The sequence below is a fragment of the Neolamprologus multifasciatus genome, chromosome 2 (assembly GCF_963576455.1).
Source record: "Neolamprologus multifasciatus chromosome 2, fNeoMul1.2, whole genome shotgun sequence".
Taxonomy (NCBI): Eukaryota; Metazoa; Chordata; class Actinopteri; order Cichliformes; family Cichlidae; genus Neolamprologus; species Neolamprologus multifasciatus.
The window spans coordinates 29,958,902-29,979,997 of NC_140440.1; the positions used below are offsets into that span (position 1 = coordinate 29,958,902).

Sequence of the window (21,096 nt, forward strand, 5' to 3'; positions counted from 1 at the left end):
AGCATGTTGTCCAGAAATAGTTAACAGGTTGTTCTGCTATTACTTTAAACTCAAATGTTTAAAAGTAAACCTAAAACATTTTTATTTTGCATTAACCATGTAGGTGTTGAAGGATTTTTGTTTCTAAATCTGTAGAAGCATGTGGGTTGTGTTCAGTGTATACGAGATGTGGTGGTCACAGACTCAGTGCAGCACTTCAGAGGTCTTAGCTCCTGGATTAGGATTACAGTGGTGTTAGGAAATCTCTCCTCTATAAATTCATCTATCTAGAGGTCCATTAACAAACTGCATCATACACGATTATGCTCGCTACTGTAGCCAGTCACACAATGCTGGAAATGATGTGTTAATGGATGAGTTCATGGTTCATCAGTTGATTTAAACATCCCACACACAGAATGGTTATAGTGTGTGTGCTTGCTCTTTGGAAGCCCAGAGCTGCACAGAGAAGTGACAAGCATTACTAGTTAGCAACAGTAACTAGTTAGTAACCAACATATGTGGATGGTTAAATCTATTATATTAATTACAGTTTTCTGTTTTATCTCCATCCTAACGGTCTCCTTTACTTGCATCATCTTTTAGCTCTAGGTCATTTCTCTAGTTTCACCCTTTTATTAGGGATTTTTTTACACTACTTTAAGTCATAGTCTTACTGCCTCACTAAAATATTTTGTGTTTTATTGAAGTTTACAGGTTCAGAGACCCTAATTTAAGTCCTTTAAGCATGATTAGGAATATGATGAAATGTAAAGGAATCCAGGATTTTAAAGGCTCTGTGATGGACTGGTTTTCATCCATCTCTTACACCTCTATCTAGCACAAATTATTTTTTCTCCCTGGATTCTTTTTGTACTTCTGCCTAACTCAAATCAACTAATTTCCCAGAGTCTCATGTTCTTCCAGTTTCTCCAGCTGCATTTTGAATCAGGTTAGGTAATAGGCTAGTGACCTGGGTTCAAATGTAGGTTTAGAGCTGCTGAACATCTGGATGCTTCACTGCTGACCTCCCCTGACTGATATGTTTCCTTGCCAAAGGACTGATAGTAAAATAATGAGCTGCTAGACCATGCCAGTGTAGATATGCCCTCAATTTACATGAATGCACACTTGCCTGGTGTTGGAGGCATGGCGCAACACACTGTTTATAAGACTCATGCAGATTCTTATAAACAGAATCACACAGAAAAGCACTGTGCAAAAGTCTTGAGCCACCCCTCATTCTTTAATGTGTTGTTAGAAAATGGGAAAGATGTCCAGCGTCTTATTGAAACATGTAGAGTCATATTTGAAAATACACTAAATGGTAAATGGCCTGTATTTGTATAGCACTCTACTTAGTCTCTAAGGACCCCGAAGCACTTTACACTACATTCAGTCATCCACCCATTCACACAAACATTCACACACGGGTGATGGCAAGCTACATTGTAGCCACAGCTGCATAAGGTGAAAACATAATTTAGCTGTCTGCTGACCTGAGATATTATTATGAAACGTGTGCGTAAATTCAAATACAACTTCTAACCCTTCTTATTCAGACAGCCTTACACTCCATAGGTGTTTTTTTGTTTGTCTTGTTTTATTTGAATTTGTTATTTTTACTGCTTTATTGTAAACCTACACCATACATGTTTTTCTGGGTTAAGCAAATTGAATTAGCATATAGTGAAATGTGCCATTCAATACTGTTCAACACTGTTTCATCCCTGGAGTATGTTGCTATTTCTTGTTTCTGTCAATAGTGTCTGGATTCTATTATTTCTCCACGCTGTCACTGTACAGTGTTGGACACAGTCTACAAAAGAGATACATATCTATGCTTTTCACTTTTCTATTATTGTTTTATTTAGAGTAAAAAAAGAAGATTTTAAGCACTGTATAAGTACTTTAAAATTGACAAACTGTTAGTTGTAGGAGTTTGTGGTGTAAAACAAGGTGTGTTGTCCTGATCTAATTCCATCTCGTAGAAGCAAACTATAAAGTCTTAAACTTTATTTGTTTGAACCTGTGAAAATCTGTTTCCCCTGCAATGAGCTGTGCAGCTGTTATTGTTTTGAAAAAATAACTGTGCGAGGCGATAATGTCTTTTTTACTAGTATTATGTTGACCATTTTCCTGAAACCTTCCTTACTCATTGTATTTTTTGGTCACTTATCTTGGACATCTGAAGTGACATTGGACAATTGTTCTAGGTTGACATCACTGGCCCTAAATCTGAATTATATCCAAACTACAGGTAATGATCTGCCTCTAGGATCAAAATCTTTGCCTTCGGCTGTGCCAGACATTTGATTTTTGTTTTTGACGTTCTGTTATATGTAGTGTATCACTGCAGTCAAGTGAATTCAGGAAATTTCAGGCTCTGCGGTGCAAGGAACAGCTGTGATTGGCACATGCAGGCACGCTGTCAGGGAGAGCTTGATTTGCTTTTACTTCATGTCTAGCTGTAGCACACATTTTCATTATCAGTCAATCACGTTCATTTAAAACTGCAGGAAGTTGAAATTGTGATTGAGATTAAATTTTGATTAATTGTGCAGTCACCTTCCATCTTTTAGTCTTGACTTCTGGATTCAAAAAGCTAACTAACCTTTAAAATCGACAAAACAATGTGTAAGATCACACAAGGTATACCTATCATCCTGCCTATAGTGATGTTACGCATTCATTACCAATACTGCAGCAGTATTTTTTTGTGTCACACATATAATTTGTTGATATCTGCAGGACGGACTGCATTTTAAAAATATCAGTATGTTTCATAGCTGAGAAGTCCGTCTATTGATACTGCTTCAAAAAGACGTTACATCCCAGTCTATTTAAGCAAAATATACAGTATTTGTTAAATGTTTATATGTTACGCCTAACTGCAAACAAGGAATGTGTTATAGTTTGCACTCTAGCCTGTGTTTACATTCTGATTTGGTATGTTTATTTTTCTAGCTGCCAGCAGATTTGATTTATATTCAGCAAATGTATCATCTTTGGACTAAAAACATTGACGGTGTGAGTTCAGCATCAGATATATTGCACATTCATTCAATAGTGGAAATCTTTCCATATTTGTTTCTTCCGCAAACACTCATAAATACAGTGCACTAATGCGATATATTTGCATGAGAAAGGGTCTAGATGTGTAGCATTTGTTGTGATGTCGACTCTCCGGGCCCTCAGGGAGTGGCATTCTGTTAGCAGCTCCTTTGTGCAGCATAGTCCTTGCCAGATTCATCACTCTGGTCCCAGGGCACTGTGGGTTCAGAGCCTTTTTGTGTTCCATACTGGATGATAGATCTGGCTTTTTTGCATCAGGTTTTATGAGATTTGCCAAGTTTGTTGTGTGAAACAAAATTACGGTAAATAATAATAGATCTGTTTCTTGTGTAGAGTTATTTTATTCCTATGTTTTATGCTTTTCTCTTAGGGACAAACCTCGAAAGAAAGAACCTGCTGGCTGCATGTAAATTAATGTTGAGTCACACTAAAGTGAATGTATTTAAAAGCCTTTTATTTGTATTTTAATCTTCCCGAGCCTTTTGTTACTACAGCTTTGTAGTGTTGCTGTTTATTCACCGGGATTAAAGTTACATCATTTAGAACCTCGGGGTTCCAGCTATACCAGAGTCCCCCGGTTAACTGTGAACAATGTCTGTCTAGGAGCAAGATCACTGGTGTGAATAACAGTTTATGAAGACTGTTACACTCCAGCTGCAGGAAAAAAACATCTATAGCAATTGCTCCATCACTTATGGATTATATATTATACTGAAGACGGTTTTGACATTAGGAGATAATGCCTTTTGAGTGCTTTTAAATTGATTAATGTTCTTGAGATGCAATTTTGCTGCATCATCTCACTACTGTCATACATTTGAAGGCTGTTGATGGGTGTCACTGTCTCAGGGTATAGGCAGAGGTAAGTGCAGATGAGGAAGGGATGGAGTGGCACAAGTATTTCAACCTTTTGCTTAAGTAAAAGGTCTAAAAGTCCTGAATGTCTGAGCTATGGATAGTAAACATAAATGGAGACAGCACAGTGGAGCACCACAGGGCCTGCATCCTCCACTATGCAGCCCCTCGATGGGGTTAAACTCTCTGCAGCATGGATATGATTGCATCATTGCACCCAGATCTGGGAACCAGTCTTTCCAGTGCTACAGTAACTGGTCAATAGTCAATATGCTCTGATGGTGTCATCTGTTTAGTATAAGAACCAGATGTGATGTTTTCCACAGCACCAGTATCGTCTTCAGTTTTAGATTCAGGTTGTAAAATGTGACTCACAGACAGCCAGCTAGCACATGTCCTCAGAACCTTGGGGCTGATACAATGACATAGCACAGGCACACCAAGAATACTAAACACACCATTTCTGTCCCATTTGTTACCACTTATCTGTTAAATACCAGCATTCCCATTGATTAGTTTTCACTCAATCAATCAAAGCTTTATTCGCCACATGCAGGTTGCCCTGCAGTGAAATGGGACCCCCCCACCCCACCCCCACCCCACCTAATCACTCCAATAACTTCAAGTTAGTTAGCAATTTTCAGGCGCAAATTTCAAACAGGCCTGAAGTCCTTTATTCACGTGCAGTAAATAGCAGGTAGGTCTGCTGTAGATGTGTTTTCACTGCAGGAAACACTCAGTTTGATTTTGGTAAGGGTGCTGTCTTAGTTTTTTCTGCTATGGAGATGGCAGGTTAAAGACAATTTAATGCAATCCAGTGTCTGATATTTGCTTTCTTACCTGCAGCTGAGCTGGAAAAAGGTCAAGGGCTGCTGTGCATGTGTGAAAACAACTGAAGTTACTCAGCCCTGTGTCAATATTGCAAGTTTAGTTACGTAATATTTTGGATTTGCCCAAAGCATAAGAGTAATTAAATCACTTTTAACTGTATAGGTAATCTACACAATAGATTACCTAATATTCATGATTGTGGCAGATTATCTTGACAAAGGGAAAAAATGGACTGAGAAACAAAGCCATTATCATCGCTGCACAATGGAAAGCAGCTCAGCGTGGATAGGTTTACCTGGCCACAACAGGGGCCCTGATTTAAGAGCTGGTCATTTAGTACTCTGCTTAAAATAGCAATCCTGTTGTTTGGGTGTTTGTCTAAGAGGTATGTGTGACAGCGAGAAAGAGAATGAGTCCCTCAGGCTGTTTGTGTGTGAATAGCCTGTCTGATGAGCCTGTTTAGAAGCCTCATCTGAACACACTGACCTAGTAAAAATATCCAAATGGGACAGAATCAAATAGCTGAATTTCTCAGTATATATTAATTTGTGAGCATGAAAGAGAGACGATTAATGTGCTTAAATGACACCCCAAAATCACGATCACTTTACGATGGTCACCTTCTGCCTGTTTGTTTGGCCTCACATGACCTCAACCTCAAATGACTCTGCTATTTGTTTGCAGCTGATTGGAAATAAATTGCATAGGTGACAGTGCTGATTTGGACGGTTTTGTTCATATTTTTGTTTGTGCCATCTCATTCTCTGTAAATAAGAGCAAGAGGATAGAAAGGGGAGAATGTACTTCTCATTTTCTTGTAAAGATTTGCTCTTGACATTCAAAAGTGCTTCAGATAATTTATATTTGTCGAAATAATCAACATAAATCCATCCATCCATTTTCAGCTAAGTCAGTGACATTTGCTTACAACACATAATATCGAAGATATTTTGGACTAAAACGAATAATTTGAGCTTCACTGATCACATAGGAACAAATATCTGTTACATTTAAGCCCTCAGACAAGTTCTCATAAGGTTGATTAAGTCTTTTAGCATTAGTGATATTATGAAAGTTGGCTTTCTATTACCTAGTTTTTCAAAATTTAAAATCTGGTATCTTATAGTGATACTTTTTAGTTTATAGAGCAATGTGTAATTTGTTGGAGGTGAAGGAAGTAAAAATCATTGCACTGGAAAATGAGCAAGCTACAACTAGGTGGAGGTGGTGGAAAGACCAAGGAAAGTTTTGAACAGCGTCTGATTCCACAGCTAGAAAATAAGAACCAGAAGTCAGAAAGATAAGCTCTGCAGATTTAAGGTGTTTCTTTAGACTATGTCTAAAAGAGTCCATCCCACAAAGCACCAATATCATTATTAATTTCTTTAGTATTTGAAGAGCTCTAGATTTTTGCTCGCATACAGCATGAACACAGACTGATTGAGATTCAAGCGACACATTTCTGGACAGGTTGTCTTATCAGCACAGAGCTAAAAACATAATGATATTCATACCAAATTCACATCTCCATGGGTCTCACATTTTTAATTTCCTCTGTATTCAGTTCCACAGTCATCTGTGAGCTAGAGCTCACATCCAATATTCTTCTAATAAATTTCATGTCAAGGAAATCCACACAAATAAAATTGGCATGGTCTGTAGTAGTAGACCATTTGAATATGTGAAATGCATTAAACTTTCCCCCTGCGACTGCTGGTGCCCTGGAGAGACCAGGAGCAGACTGGCTCTCCTTATTAGAACTAAATGCATGCAGACACCTCGAGGTAACCTCAGAGTGCCAAATCATTATGAATTGTAACGTGGACACATCATTGTGAGCCTGTGAGTGTACTGAGTTAAAAACAAATCACCTGTTTCTGTGGAATCTGTGTCTAATGTGGAAATGAGGATGAGACTTGTAGTGACATCAACAACACATTGCCATTGTGTTTGTTCTTGACTCAGAGGTAGCTGTTTTTAAAAAAAAATGAAATTTAGCCTCTTTTTAAATTTACAGTTGCATATTCTTTTATTGTTGTTGTTTGTATACAGTGAGTCAGCAGCAGTTTTCTGCTGGATGCCTCAGTGTTTCACCAGTGATAAAGATACTGACACAGGGTAAGCAGGTCATCAGAGCCATGGGATGAAACCGAACGTCATTAACTGGGAGGGAGAAAGGCAAAATATAGAACTACAATGGGCTGCAGCGGGCTCACTGGGGCTGAGCATGACAACACAGCTTTTCTCCCACTTTCTTTCTTGTTCTCACTCACTTCTGTAGTTGCTCTCTGGGAAAAGTCCAGGTTCTTCTGATGTGGTAGGGTCCCCTTTCTTCATACTAGCTGCAGTTAGCTCACCAAATAAAATGAAGTTTTATGCTTAATTGAGAAGTATTAACAGCAGAAGTTGGTCAAAAAGAGAATGTGGTTAAACTCGAAGAAAATGTTTCTTTGTTCAAAACTTGGCTGCTTAAATATTTTGTTTGAAGTAAAGTAGACGTCCTTCTGACCAGTCCCGTATTTTCTCTCACATAAACAATAAATTTAACTCAAACAGAACCCTGAAAAATGCTTTAATCCACAGTAATCCACAATTAAGTGCATTTCTCTGCAACAGTGTGTGGCCTACCAGTGTTTGTGAGCTTTCTGAAGGAGGCAGAGATAGTCACTACTTGTTCCAGTGGCAGTATAAACTCAAAGTTTGGTTCCTGAGACTGAGGCAATTGTCTCTTGACCTTCTCTGCTAATATCTATAAATGGTCTGACCTTTACTTTTTAAATGTGAACAGATTCTCTGTTGTAAAGTTGAGCTAATAATCAATAATTTTGTGACCTTTTCATAGGCTGATCATTTCCTGTAGTGATCTGTATGAGGTTAGAGTGACTGAGCATTGAAGGCAGTTGTTGTATAACATTAGCCTGAGTTTAGTAGGGATAACATGCATAGTATAAAAGACACAATACGTTAAAATGAAATATGTTAATGATGTAGCTTAGTTTCAACAAATACCCCCTTGGTCAAAAGTAAATGCATTAATAAAAATGTTAATTTTTAACTGGCAAGTTATTCATGTACTGTAGTTAGGGAAAGTTTGTGGCTCTTCTATTAATAACACCAGTATTCAACCCTTAAGTCCCCCCTAAAAAAACCCAGCAGAGATTTTTGGGGGCCTTAAGTAACATACTCCTGAACTGGAGTAGAACAAGGATTTTCTCTTCCCAACAACCACAAACCGCCTGCTGGTCTTCTGCTGGTGCAATGGTGGTTAGCGCAGACATGTCACAGCAAGATGGCTGTGAGATCGTTTTTACGTGGCGCTTGTGTGCAATAGAACTTCATTATTAAAGTAGGACCCCATTCAGTAATAGTATTTAGTAGTATTTTGAAGTATTACAATTTATTTCTTTAATTAAAGACATTAACTGCTAAATTGCCTGTATTTGTATAGCGCTTTACTAGTCCCTAAGGACCCCAAAGCACTTTACACAACCAGTCAACCACCCATTCACACACACATTAACCCACGTAGAACACTCTTATCTCCCTGCAACAGGAACACATTTGCCCAAATGGGTGAATAAAGTGCCAAGAAAGTGCTCCAACCGAGGGTCTATATCAGTTGACCTATCATGGATCACCATTAAAACATTTTTCACATTTTTTCCCAACTTTACAAATTGCTAAGAAGACTTGTAGAATAACCTATATGTGTTAAAAGTATATATATATATATATATATATATATATATATATATATATATATATATATATTTCCTTGGTTTAGTTATTTGGAATTGAAATGAACTTTGGTGACTGAGATATAATGTCAAAGATCAAACCTCTCAAACTATTTATATAATATTCTTAGTTCTGAAAATATTTGATTGACCTCTCTTGTTATGTCTGTGAAGGTTCTCAGTCATCCAGGTCATCGTAGTCAAAGGAGCTTGCAAAGAAAAGCGTCTGGACTTCTTTAAGTTACTTGAAGACGTTTCACCTCTCATCCGAGAGGCTTCTTCAGTTCTAAGGTCAAATGGTGGAGAGTCCCAGATATAACCCTAGTGGGAGTTTCCCCCCACAGAGGGACAAAAGGACCCCCTGATGATCCTCTAATCGCCTGAGCCAAGGTGTGGAACTGGGTGTGGGTCCCAATCAGCCAGAGTTTCGGGTGATTTCATTGTGAAACCTGGCCCCACCTTATCATGCGAATTCCTGAGGTCAGATGGCCCAGGGTGTGAGTGGGCCTTAAGGCGTCTGGGAAGGGATCTCAAAACTGGATTATAGATGGCAGAGAGTTGGTGTCGTAAACCACCGCCTCTGTTCAAAGATGGTCGCTCACAGTGGACATAGATGGCTTCTTTCACTCCTCTTTCAAACCATCTGTCCTCTCTGTCCAAAATGTGAACATTGGCATCCTCGAAAGAGTGTCCTTTATCCTTAAGATGCAGATGGACAGCTGAATCTTGTCCTGTGGAGGTCGCTCTTCTGTGTTGTGCCATGCGCTTGTGAAGTGGCTGTTTGGTCTCTCCAATGTAGAGGTCTGGGCATTCCTCGCTGCACTGTACAGCATACACCACATTGTTAAGTCTGTGTTTTGGCGTTTTGTCTTTCGGGTGAACCAGTTTTTGTCTGAGTGTGTTGCTGGGTCTGAAGTACACCGGGATGTCATGCTTGGAGAAAACCCTCCTGAGTTTCTCTGATACACCGGCTACATAGGGGATGACAATGTTGTTGCGCCTGTCCTTCTTATCCTCCCTCGCTGGTGTCTGATCTTCTTTTCTGTGCCTCTTTGCTGACTTTAAAAACGCCCATTTAGGATAGCCGCACGTTTTGAGTGCTTCCTTTACATGTGTGTGTTCCTTCTTTTTTCCTTCAGGCTTAGAGGGAACATGTTCTGCCCGGTGGTGTAGGGTCCTAATTACTCCAAGTTTGTGTTCCAGAGGGTGATGGGAGTCAAACAGGAGGTACTGGTCCGTGTGTGTGGGCTTCCGGTAAACTTCGATGTTGAGGTTGCCATTCTCTTCAATGTGCACAGCGCAGTCCAGTCTTGTTTGACCAGCAATGTCTACACATATTCTGAGTATAAAATGAATGCTTTTCCTTTACGATACCTTCTAACACTGCCTTATGCACGGTAATCTTTCATATTTCCCCCTCAGAAACATATTACCACATGGAAATCACAAATTAATACAATAAATACATGTCATATATTTTCTATATATTTTTTCTCTCTTTAATATATTGACCTATAGTGTACTGACCTTGGTAAGACTTGAGTGAGAAACCAAATCCATCATAATCCGAGTCTAGAAAATAATTAGCATCTGTGTTAGTGAGCCACATTCATACAAGTTCCTAATTAAAAGTGTGTCACTCTCACTTTCTTATTTCAAAAAGAAAGCAACATTAACAATAATCTAATTCAATCTAAGCCAAATTCAAACAAAAAAAATTAAGAAAACATATTTGACTAAAAAAGGAAAAAATAATTTTATTTCTTTGAGGATTATCTTTATAGACAGTTTTCTATTATACTTATTTAAACAATAGAGCAGATTTGGAAAACATTGAGATAAATAGTGAAGGTGATTAAGAAAAATAGCTCCCACTGCTCCCTTTACTTCCTTCTTTCATTCCCTCTGCTGGACGCGTTATCCTTGTTTTGTTTTGAGGATGCCTCTCGCTGTGTTGGTGGAAATTATTCCTTCATTGCATCTACTCATATAATCTTCATTAGTGAGATGATTAAAAAGAAAAAAAAACAAACAAAACCCAAGGTATGAATCTACCCCTTCCTCCCTAATGTACGCTGCACACGGTTGTATGTGAATTAAAGTTGGCAGTGGTTTCTTTGACTTGATTATTTAATTCCATAGAAACTTGGTTTTATGACACAAGCAGAACAGAGACTGAGGTTCCAAATCTTTTTGATTGGTTTAGTTATGTTTGTTTGGCCCTCTGTTCACATTTCACAGTAATAACACATAAAAGTGACACAGGAGGGAGATTTGCCGGATAACAGCTGCAGACGAGGCTGTGTTTGAGTCGTTGTGAATGTGTGCATGCAAATTTTATTGAGGGGTATATCGACATATTTATAACTTTGTTGTGCTGTGATTTCTTTAAAATGTCTTTTTGACCTTGCAGAAGAAGCCAACTTTTAACATACTCGTAGTCCATTCCAACACGTTTTTAAAAAGACAGGAAAACAAATGGTACAAATGGTGAATAATGGTTCACCATGCATGTGTGTGGCTATTAATGAGAACATTTATTTATCAATCCCACTTGAGCAGAAGGTACTGGACGGGTGCATAAGGTCTGAGAGTGTAAGGAGTCTTAGGAGCAGTCAGAGGGCATCTGCTGTGCTGAGCAGCTTCTTGCCTTTGACCGAAGTGGTCCTAATGGGCCAATCAGCAGCATGCTAAGCCAAAGGCATGCTTCTATCATCTTCACAGCTTTGCAGGGCTGTGTCAGTAATCCCTTCTCCTTTTTCCCATTCATACTACATGCCTATCTCTGATGTATTTGTTCTGTTTCACTGGAATACTCCATCCAGCAATTCGGTGTTGACTGCCCTCTGAATGTTAATATGAGGGAGTCCTTTTACTGTTTGCATTAGAGTATCTATATGCATGGGAAGTGTAGCACTTTGGTATCTAGAAAAAAATGTGTGGATTTAATGACCTGTGTGCTGTTGACCATGTTTTGAGATTGTTGTGATTCCCAGAACATATTGGTCCTATGAAATCCTTTAAACAAACTATAAAAAAAATAACAAAGATAAAAAAAATGTATGGGATTTAGTATTCCATCCATCCATCCATCCATCCATCCATTTGTTCCCGCTTTTCCTTTTCAGGGTCGCAAGGGGTGCTGGAGCCTATCCCAGCTGTCTTAGGGTGAGAGGCAGTGTACACCCTGAACAGGTCGCCGGTCACCATGTAGCACATCATCATATACCAGCTAGCCCAATATCAGTAACCCTTCAAACGTCACTGCTGTTTAGTTTCCTGTCTTCATTTATGCCAGAAGTGATAGCAGAGCTATATGTTTTACTTTTTTCAGAAATTCCTCAGTCAGAACATGGTATATCATGTTTAGGTGGGAAACTAGGCGAGCTAACTTTCTGCTAACTTCTAACTCAGTGAAATTGAATAAATTCTGTTTTTATGGATGCCTGGATTTTAAACTTCATTGTTACACCGGGTAGAGAAGCCAGACTGATCATTTTATTAAGGATGAAAGAATTTTATCTTTAATAAAATGATAAAATGATAAAACTCAGATAATCTCAATCTGATTTCATAAAAATTAGTTTGCTATACTCAAATGGTCTCTGCAGCCACCAAATTTGAATCCAATAGCCAGTAAATCTGCCACAGCTCTGCGATGCTATCGCGTCAATGTGGATGAAAGACTCCAGCAACATGTTGAATCTATGCCACAAATAATTAATGCAGTTCTGAAAGCAACAGGGGGTCCAACTTCACAGCAAGATGTAACTAATGAAGGAACTAGTGGGTGTATGTTATCACTGCGACTGCTAATTCACAACATCAGCTTATGTTTTTCATTGTAGCTGGAATCCAATATCATTAAGAAATTCATCTACACCAACCCTCAGATGCTCGCGTTTGTAGAGAATTAATGCTATATTGAATCAAGTTATTGGACATGCATATGATGTCATTTTAAGTCATTTTTGATACTCTAATTCCAGCTGTTCAATAATAAAGGCAGAAAATCTGATTTTTAATTATTTTATTTTTTTTACATTTACATATACATACAGTATCATCCTGCAGCCTGTCAGAACAGTGACTTCAAGGTCAACAAAGTGTCCTGATGTGAAAAGTTAGGTTGTTCTTGTGCTAAACATGTATGGGGCAATTGAATCAATAATGGCGACGAAAGCTGGGCCAACAAACACATCAACCTAATCACCTTAATCCTAGAGATCCCCAAACTCACAGTCCCTCCACCCCCTCTTTGTGTTACAGTTAGCAGATGTATAAGCAGATGTCAGCACTTGTTTATTTGTTCATTATTCATCAAAACTCATGGCTCAACATACACACCTTCTTCTTATACATTTTAAATAAGCTCACTGGATAAACTATAGAAATCAAAAGCCTCTAGAATGAGGCAGTAAGGCAGTGGTGCCAGCAAATGAAGGGTAAAAGGTTCTCAAGACCTTTAAAGATACTTTTTTGGATTAGGAATTCAGCCCAAATGCACTACAGAATATGTTCCAAGAAATTGGATAGTCCAAGCCAAAATACTGATGGGGTTTAAAAAAAAAAAAGTCTTTCTCCATAACATTGTTATTCTACCACTAGATTTATGGCTTAAAATGCAAAACACACCCTATCAATCACATGCTGACCTTCAGAAACCATTTATAGTGAGTGGAGGGCATGCAGGGAGTGGAGCATTCATGCAAACTATTGGTGCTTAGGTGTAAAAAACATCTCATAGACCTCCATACTTGCTTTCATTCTCACAGAGCCTCCATGTAAATGCAGCAGACGGTGCTTTGAGTTTAATATGTATTCAACACAAACCCCTTTTCCTGTTGCCTTTGTCCTCCAGGGTCCTTGCAGGGCGAGTACCAGAGAAGACTGTACAAGGAGCTGCTGGCTAACTACAATCGATTAGAGAGACCTGTGGTCAATGACTCAGCTCCCATCCTGGTGGAGCTGGGCCTCACACTTCTGCAGATCATAGATGTGGTGAGAAAACTGGATGTGTGTGTGTGTGTGTGTGTGTGTGTGTGGCATGGTATCTAGTTTGGTCATTTTAAAATAAAATGGAAAAATATGAAGTTTTCCAGGTGTAATTTTATGAAAACCTGAAGTGGATTTTAGTTACTTTAACATTGGCATTTTTGTATTTAGCTGAGTGTCACATTCATGGAGACTTTTCCGTGTAAGAGTTGTGGCTTTAAGGTTTGCGCTAATTTTGCAGGTGACATTAAATATTACACAATACAGGCAAGTATATATGCAAATGTATTCTTGTTGTGTCTGTTTGAAGCTGTAATGTGGGTATCCATGAAGTGATTGATGAATCAAACACTAGATTTGGGTTAATGAAACAATTTTAAAAGCTCTGTTTTATTCTATTTATTTTCATTTTAAGGTGCATGGCTCTATTGTGTAGTAGTTTACTTATTTGCTTGGCAAGTAAAAGGTCACTGATTAGAGTTAGGCCCACTGTGGTGACCACTTGTTGCAAGGGAGGAGCCAAAATTAGATTATATTTTATTTTTTAATTTTCGCAGCTCCTTCTTGCAGCTCAATTGTAGTTTTTTACCGTGCCTCAAAAGCCCTGTGATTTTCTCTACCACAGTTTCCCATGTTGTCTGGAGTATATTTAAGAGATTGTTTAGAATCTCCTTTCCTGATTGTGATTTTGAGTTTGTGTGAGATTGCTCATACAATTCTTGTTTATTAGCACACTGAATGGCTGTTACCAGCTGTAATGCATCCCATTTGGCTAAAAGGTGCCCTCCTAAACTTTGTGGTAAGACTGTTTTCCTTGTTAATGGTTGTGTTTAAACTCAACTTGTGGTTTGTCTTACCCTCGACCAAGTTGTTCTGGTGCGTAAATCTAACCAAACCCAAATCTTACTGTATGGTTTAATTTTTAACTAGAACTCTGCCCAATACACAGTGGAGTGACCACTGTTGATGTGTCTATATAAGATTAATAAAAAATGGTAAAAGTAATTCAGTGGTTGATAATATTCGATACAGGGGAGCTTAATACACTTTAAACAGTTGCAGTTTATGAACATTATAGTTTATTCCTCTTTTCTCAGGCCTGTGACCCCAAATTAATGTTTCTACTAACTTTAATGACTTTTTAAATAGAAAATTATCTTCTCAGAGTAGCAGCAGGTTGTCACATGAAGCCTCATTAACCATCAGAAAGAATCAAAAACATAACAGACCCGACAGAGGCTGTGTGTACATTTATCAGTCAGTCTCATCCACAGAGAGGAGACAGTTTAGGGAAGTGTTAGCATGTTACATGCACTGGTTCTGAGATTCAACAGCCATGTGTCTGCTGTCATTTGTCAGAAATGACAGATGCAACAGTTTGTGTGCGTGAGAGCGTGCACTTTCAAAAGGACGTCTTCCTTTTTACTGAGACAAAGCGTTTCCAGTTGTTCTTGTTTAATCTATTTGATAATTAAGGAACCACATGTTTTTCTGATGATCTACAGCTTCTAACAGACTGAGGAAGACATTCAGACAGATTCAGAATTTTACTGTTCTTTACACTAGTTTACTGTAGTAGGACTGTAGTCTAAAACAAACAAACTTTCAGTCCACCTAAAATCATCTTTCAGTCTGTTTTTCCACTAATTTTTGTTTTTCTTTATATGTGGTGATGCTTCTTAAATCACTGAAAAGCTTTTATGTAAAAACTGAGGACTCAGATACTTACAAGTCATTTATTTGTCAGATCAGATTGGCTCTCCTTCATAAAGAGTCTTCAGTTAAGAGTGTACAAAAGATGTGTTTGGCATTCAATTTTTTTTAGAGTGAATGTCAATTAACTTCTCTGCACCTCAATATGTTTCTTTTCTGACAAAGATTTTTGACTGTTCCAGACAACTTTCAGAGAAAAAGCTAATCCTATTTATTCCTCCTGTCTCTAACAGTCTGATTTCCAATCCTTTCTACTATCCATGTTGTTACTGAGATACTTTGACACGTGTCACCATCTTCTCCTCTTAGTTCAGTGGTATCTTTCGCTAATAGATACTCAGATTTTGTCGAAAGTGTGTCTTTGAGCATGGCGCAGGCCCATTTACTCCATCATACAGCTTCCAAGCAAAGTCAGCAAACTGAAGTGCAGTTTTTGTCTGCTGAGCTGCTTCATATGGACATAATGTCTGTCCTGCTGCTTCAAAAGTTATCAGTTTCCTAAAAAGTCATTCTTGAGAGAGGCTGTTCCAGGGCATTTTTGTTGTATAAGTAGAAGCTGCTTAAAGCTCTTGGCAGTCTCTGATGCTTTTTCAATAATGAATCTGACCATCCTCTAGTTTTTCTTTTATCTTGAGTGGCGTGAACTTCATCTGTAATCAACAAACAAGGGAGCAGTCTTGACACCAGGGTTTTGGTCTTAAGGAACTTTGTGATTTCTCATCTTGGCTTCTGGACAACTTCATGCCACTGAGACCTGCATTGCTCCTGTTCCCCAACATCTTAGCTGGTGCTTCAAACAGCAACTGGTATTTTGTGTTCACTGAAGCTTTGGTCTGATTTTTACATGACGTGAAAATGAACACGTATTGATAGAAACACCAAGATATTACTAGGAAATGTATACAACACTATTACTGTAACATACAGTAGAAACCCCCAAAGCTTGATTTTTGCTGCAATAATAATAATGATAGACCATAAAATACTTTATTTTGATTAAATATTGCCATTCTGTACATTATGGCCCTGTTTACTGTGCTGCAAGAATTTTGTCTGACATCAAATAGATATGCAAATTCAGCTTTTCAGGATATTCTGTTTTATTTTGATTGTTCCATTAAATTGTTTATAGACAAGGTTTTTTTTACCTTTTATCTGACAAACTCAAAAAGAGGACAAAAAGCTAAAAAGATGCAGGAATTCTGCTTGGATTTCATTTAACTTATATCCCCTTTTCTTTAAAGTAAGGGAGCACAGGGAGCAGGAATAGTGATGCTTGCAGAAATGCTAATTTCCACCCTGCAGCTAGAATATGAGCGACATCATTTCCAGAAATGCTATATGTACACTTTAAAAACATTTCCGAAGTTCATTATTTTATAATGTTCGTCATTCTTTGATTTCAGCATGACATGCAGTATTTTAGAAGAGCTAGCATGATATTTTACATTACATCACCCCTGTTTAACAGACAGTGTTATATAAAAAAGCTTGGAAAAGTTCTAAATAGTCCTTTGCCACCATGAAGCTCTTTAACTGAGCTACACTTTATTGCAAAAAATCCCTTCTAGAAAGTTTCACATAACGTGGTTGGTTCTTCTTTGGAAATGCAAAACAGCTGCAGTGACTTGCTGATCACAAAGGCATTTTCCAGTTTATTAAATATGAATTGCTTTGGTTCTTCGCTCTTATATAAAAAAAACCCTCACTCTCGTTTTGTCTTTGTTCTACTTTTGTTTTTAGGACGAGAAGAACCAAGTGCTCATAACAAATGCCTGGCTGCAGCTGGTGAGTTAAAGTTTGAGTGGGGCACATGACCATCAACTTAATGCACTGTAATACTTGCTTAATTGTTGTCCCTGAAAATAACATAGTGCATGCTCTAAAAGTTGGAATAGTCTTACTCATTTCGGCAACTCTATTATCAGCATTATATGTGTTTTTCAGTTACACCTAACAATTTGGCTTCTTTAACCTGCTCACCTATGAAAGCCTGCCTGGACCCAAGAACAGATTCTCGGTCTATGGAAAAAAAGAAATAGAGCAGCTTTCAAAAAGCTAAGGGAAGAATTATCACTAGTTTACTGTCCCATGCTTTTTTTATTTTAATATACAGACTTTTAATGTAGCTTGTCTGCTCCATTTACATTTTTGCTATTCAATTTCTTACATTGTGACAGGTTACAGGGTTAGCAGTGCATGAGGGTAATTATACCATTTTATAAAAATGCCACATAATCTATAACTGAATGAATGAGTCTATAAATATGTATGTTTCTGTCTCAGTACTGGACAGACATCTACCTGACCTGGAATCCAGAAAACTACCCCGGTGTCCAAAACCTGCGATTTCCTTCGGACCAGGTCTGGACGCCTGACATCCTTCTTTACAACAGGTCAGTTCTGACTTTGTCCACTCATTGCAGCCTTACTTTAGAAGGTTATGACCTTGATCTTTCTTAAAAAATGTTTTTCTACTTTTCTTGTGCAGTTTAACACTGTCTGCCCTTTGCTACAAATAAACTCACCTCTCAGAGCCATCTTTCCTTGCACTATGTATTTTTGACAGGAGTGAATTAAACGTTCTAATAATTCTTTAGATATGCCGCCATTTTTTAAATTAAATTCCACCTTTAATCTCCACAAAACCGTGCAGATTAGTTTGAGCCAAAGTGATAAATATTCAATCAAAATGCAGCACAAACACATTAATACAAAACAGGAGGAGACGGGTTATTTTAAAAACTCTGTGGCAGTCAAGTCACTGACGATGAACGAAAGCTGATAAAAAGCAACTGATGTCATTAAAACTGATTTTCACTATATTAAAAAAAATATTAAAATGTTAAAAAATAATAGTTTTTAATGAATTTAGGAGCCACACGAGAGCTAAGGTCAAAATCATTGTTTTCATAAACGATGTTCAACAAGCTCATTGCATTTTTGATTCAGGTCAAGCTGATGATGGTGGCTTATCCACTTCATGCTTCTGTGTAAGGCTTTCTCAGTCCAATTAGAGATGTAGGCCAGTTTTTTTTCCTCCAAAACAACTAATTGCAATGCTTGAGTGAGAGATGGATGTTCAGTTTGAGACTAAAGGGAAAGGAGAAGATGAAGGGATGGATAAATTTAGTGCCTCCAGCACACACATCACATGGAACATTAGGACAAAACAAAGGTCTAGGAGTATTAACCCAAATTTTAAAAGCTTAGCTTTTAGACCTGCCAGGATTACCCAACCTAATCTCTTCACTCTCACCCCTCTCTTTCCCCATGTCTGCCTTTTACCCTCCCCTACCCCTTCACCGCCGGGCCCGTCTCACCATCCCTCTTTTCATTTCATTTCATTTGTGTCTCCCTCCACGTCTCTTTCATAACTCACTGTCTTACTATAATTCATTCCATTCAATCAACTCTTTCTCTCCATATTTTATCGTTCCCATCTTTCATCGAGTGCTCTTTATAAATCACTCCATCTGCTCTGTCAAAGTGTCAGCATGTTTCCTCGCCCTCCTCTCTCTGCCCGCTTGTCTTGTTTCTGAACTGGCAACACACTCCCCTAAAACTTAGGTGCTTCAAATGTTATTTACCAAACACTTTGTTTTGGTGTTTTGTCTACATATTTTTTTGTTTGACTTTTTTTTGTCAAATCTAATCAAATCATAGTGAAATGTATCAGTCTGTGCAAAACAAAGGTTCTGTCCTCTCTCTTTCATGTTAAGGGTTTTCTATAAATTTGCATTCTTTGTCAAAGTAAAGTCTCCCTGTTGTATTTTACAAAATATATTGATAGTAACATATGTCCATTACAGCACTACTGCTAATATATTATGGCCTGAATATTTTTTTTACAGTTTTTTCAGAGCAATGGCTGAAAACCCCCCCAAAACAGATCCTGTTGAGAAATCAAAAAATCTGTTGAACTCGCTAAAAATGAACAGCAACATAAAGCTAAATATGAAGAACCAGTCCACAGTTGAGCATGAGGGTTTATGCACCTCATGAGGAAATATCTAAATTTACAGTTTTCAGAAATATTAATAATATAGCTACTATTACAGTTATTATTGGTAGGGTTGCTATGGTTACACTGCATGACACTGAGCTTTCATTACACTAATGCACAACGAACATCTGTACAAAAATTTCCACGACCCCTTCTCTTAGGGGTGCCACTTGGGCTGATGTATGCAGTCTTGGTAAATATAATAATTACATACTAAATAGTACTTATTCCATAACATTTTAACTCATAATCTTAAAGTAACATTGGAAGCAAGCAGCCAAGGCATAGAGGACACGGGAAAAATGTCTTCAAAATGGGTTTTCTTTATTTTAACCCTCAAAAAAAGTTCAAAAAGACAACATTCAAAAATATAATTAGTGGGCTCATAAAAGAGGTCAACTGAATATAACTCTACAAAAAGTAATTTCCAGAAACTTATATAAACAAAGTGGACACAACTTAACTCACAAACTGACCTAATCACAAAGACACAAGAGGGTAGCTTTTATAGTGGTTTGACCAAACCATTTACACACAACAGGGGGGAAACAAAAACAAACACCAACACTAACTAAGCACAGAATAACTTTAAGTAAAGCTAAAACACTCCTGTTTCTGATAGCACGTGCTTGGTCCTGCTGAGCAAGCATTTTGTTCTCAAAGTCCTCAACCACACCTTTTGCCCAGACAGCAGACAGCCAACGCCCCAAACCAGGTAACTCAAAGAAAGAGAAACATAATTAATATAACAGAAAATATTTTTAGAAAAACCACACAATGCTATTATGCGCGTGCCTCATAACATCAGTGTTAGGCTTAAGTAAAATGATTAAAGAATCATATTAGTGAATAAGCAACTGCAAACCAAACTAATAAAGTGAATGAATGGACTTGTTTTACCTATGTGTGGCTGATGCCATCACAAACATATTCAACATATATATACATAACATATATACATGTATACAATGAATCTGCAAATATATAACAAAAAACTGCTATGAGGCATATTAAATAACAGTTCGTCATTTTTATCCAGAGATCTCGTCATCCAGTTTGGGCTAATTTATCTGCAATTTATAACTTTATATAACTCTAAGAACAAAATGTATTGCACTTAATCACTCTCATTTTTATGTGAACACTGTGAAAGACGCACTTTGTGTTTTCTTTAAATGAATAATTCCATGTTACCACTGTTGGATGCTTGGTGTAGGTGTCCTCCCTACAAGTTGTAAGCTGAAGAATGAAAATAAGAAGTACTTACTAGACAAAAGCTTACCATAAATTTTTTTATTCATTTCAATTGTATTAATATTACCATAATGACGTTTAGAGGTGCTGAGATCCGATTCTGTCTAAATATGGAATGGACTGAATGGAAAGACAAAAAATGAGATAAGCCAGCTCATTTCTTTCCCAGTGTGAAATCTCATATTTCTCTGATATTGCTTTTGTTATTGTCAGCCTGTTTTGTTCAAACTGCTTCACAATTATATTTTACGCATGGGTAATCTATACAGTGAGTCATGGATTTATCATCCAGAAGATATCTGTGCAGTCCTGCCTGGGGAAAATAGTTTTTTTATCCTCCATCTTTGCAATAGTTTCAGTCTTTAATTAGCACATTTCATCTTCCAGTTCAATAATTACAGTGGGTCTAATGACTTGCTTTTTGTCAACTGGCCTCATGGAAACACAAACCAAACTTTAATTAACAGATGAGACCATTAAGATATTTCTCTTCTACTGAGACTTCTACTTTACTTCTACCATGGCTTCTCTGAAAAAAAAAAAAACTTTTCTTTTAATTCACAAAATGCTAAGTTTTAAAAAGACACTTTATTTTCTGTTTCATGCTTTGTCTTTTACTTGTTTCGTTTTAGTACGCCAGGTTTTGGATGA

General features: G+C 37.7%; 1 protein-coding gene across 1 annotated transcript in view; it reads left to right on the forward strand.

The window, feature by feature from the left end:
* Positions 1-21,096, forward strand: part of LOC146524773 (neuronal acetylcholine receptor subunit alpha-7-like) — a 42,024-nt gene that overhangs the window by 2,686 nt on the left and 18,242 nt on the right. The window contains exons 2-4 of the mRNA XM_085135525.1: positions 13,339-13,478; positions 16,929-16,973; positions 17,472-17,581. Coding sequence (XP_084991651.1) covers positions 13,339-13,478; positions 16,929-16,973; positions 17,472-17,581 — 295 coding nt within the window. The remainder of the gene's footprint in view (positions 1-13,338; positions 13,479-16,928; positions 16,974-17,471; positions 17,582-21,096) is intronic.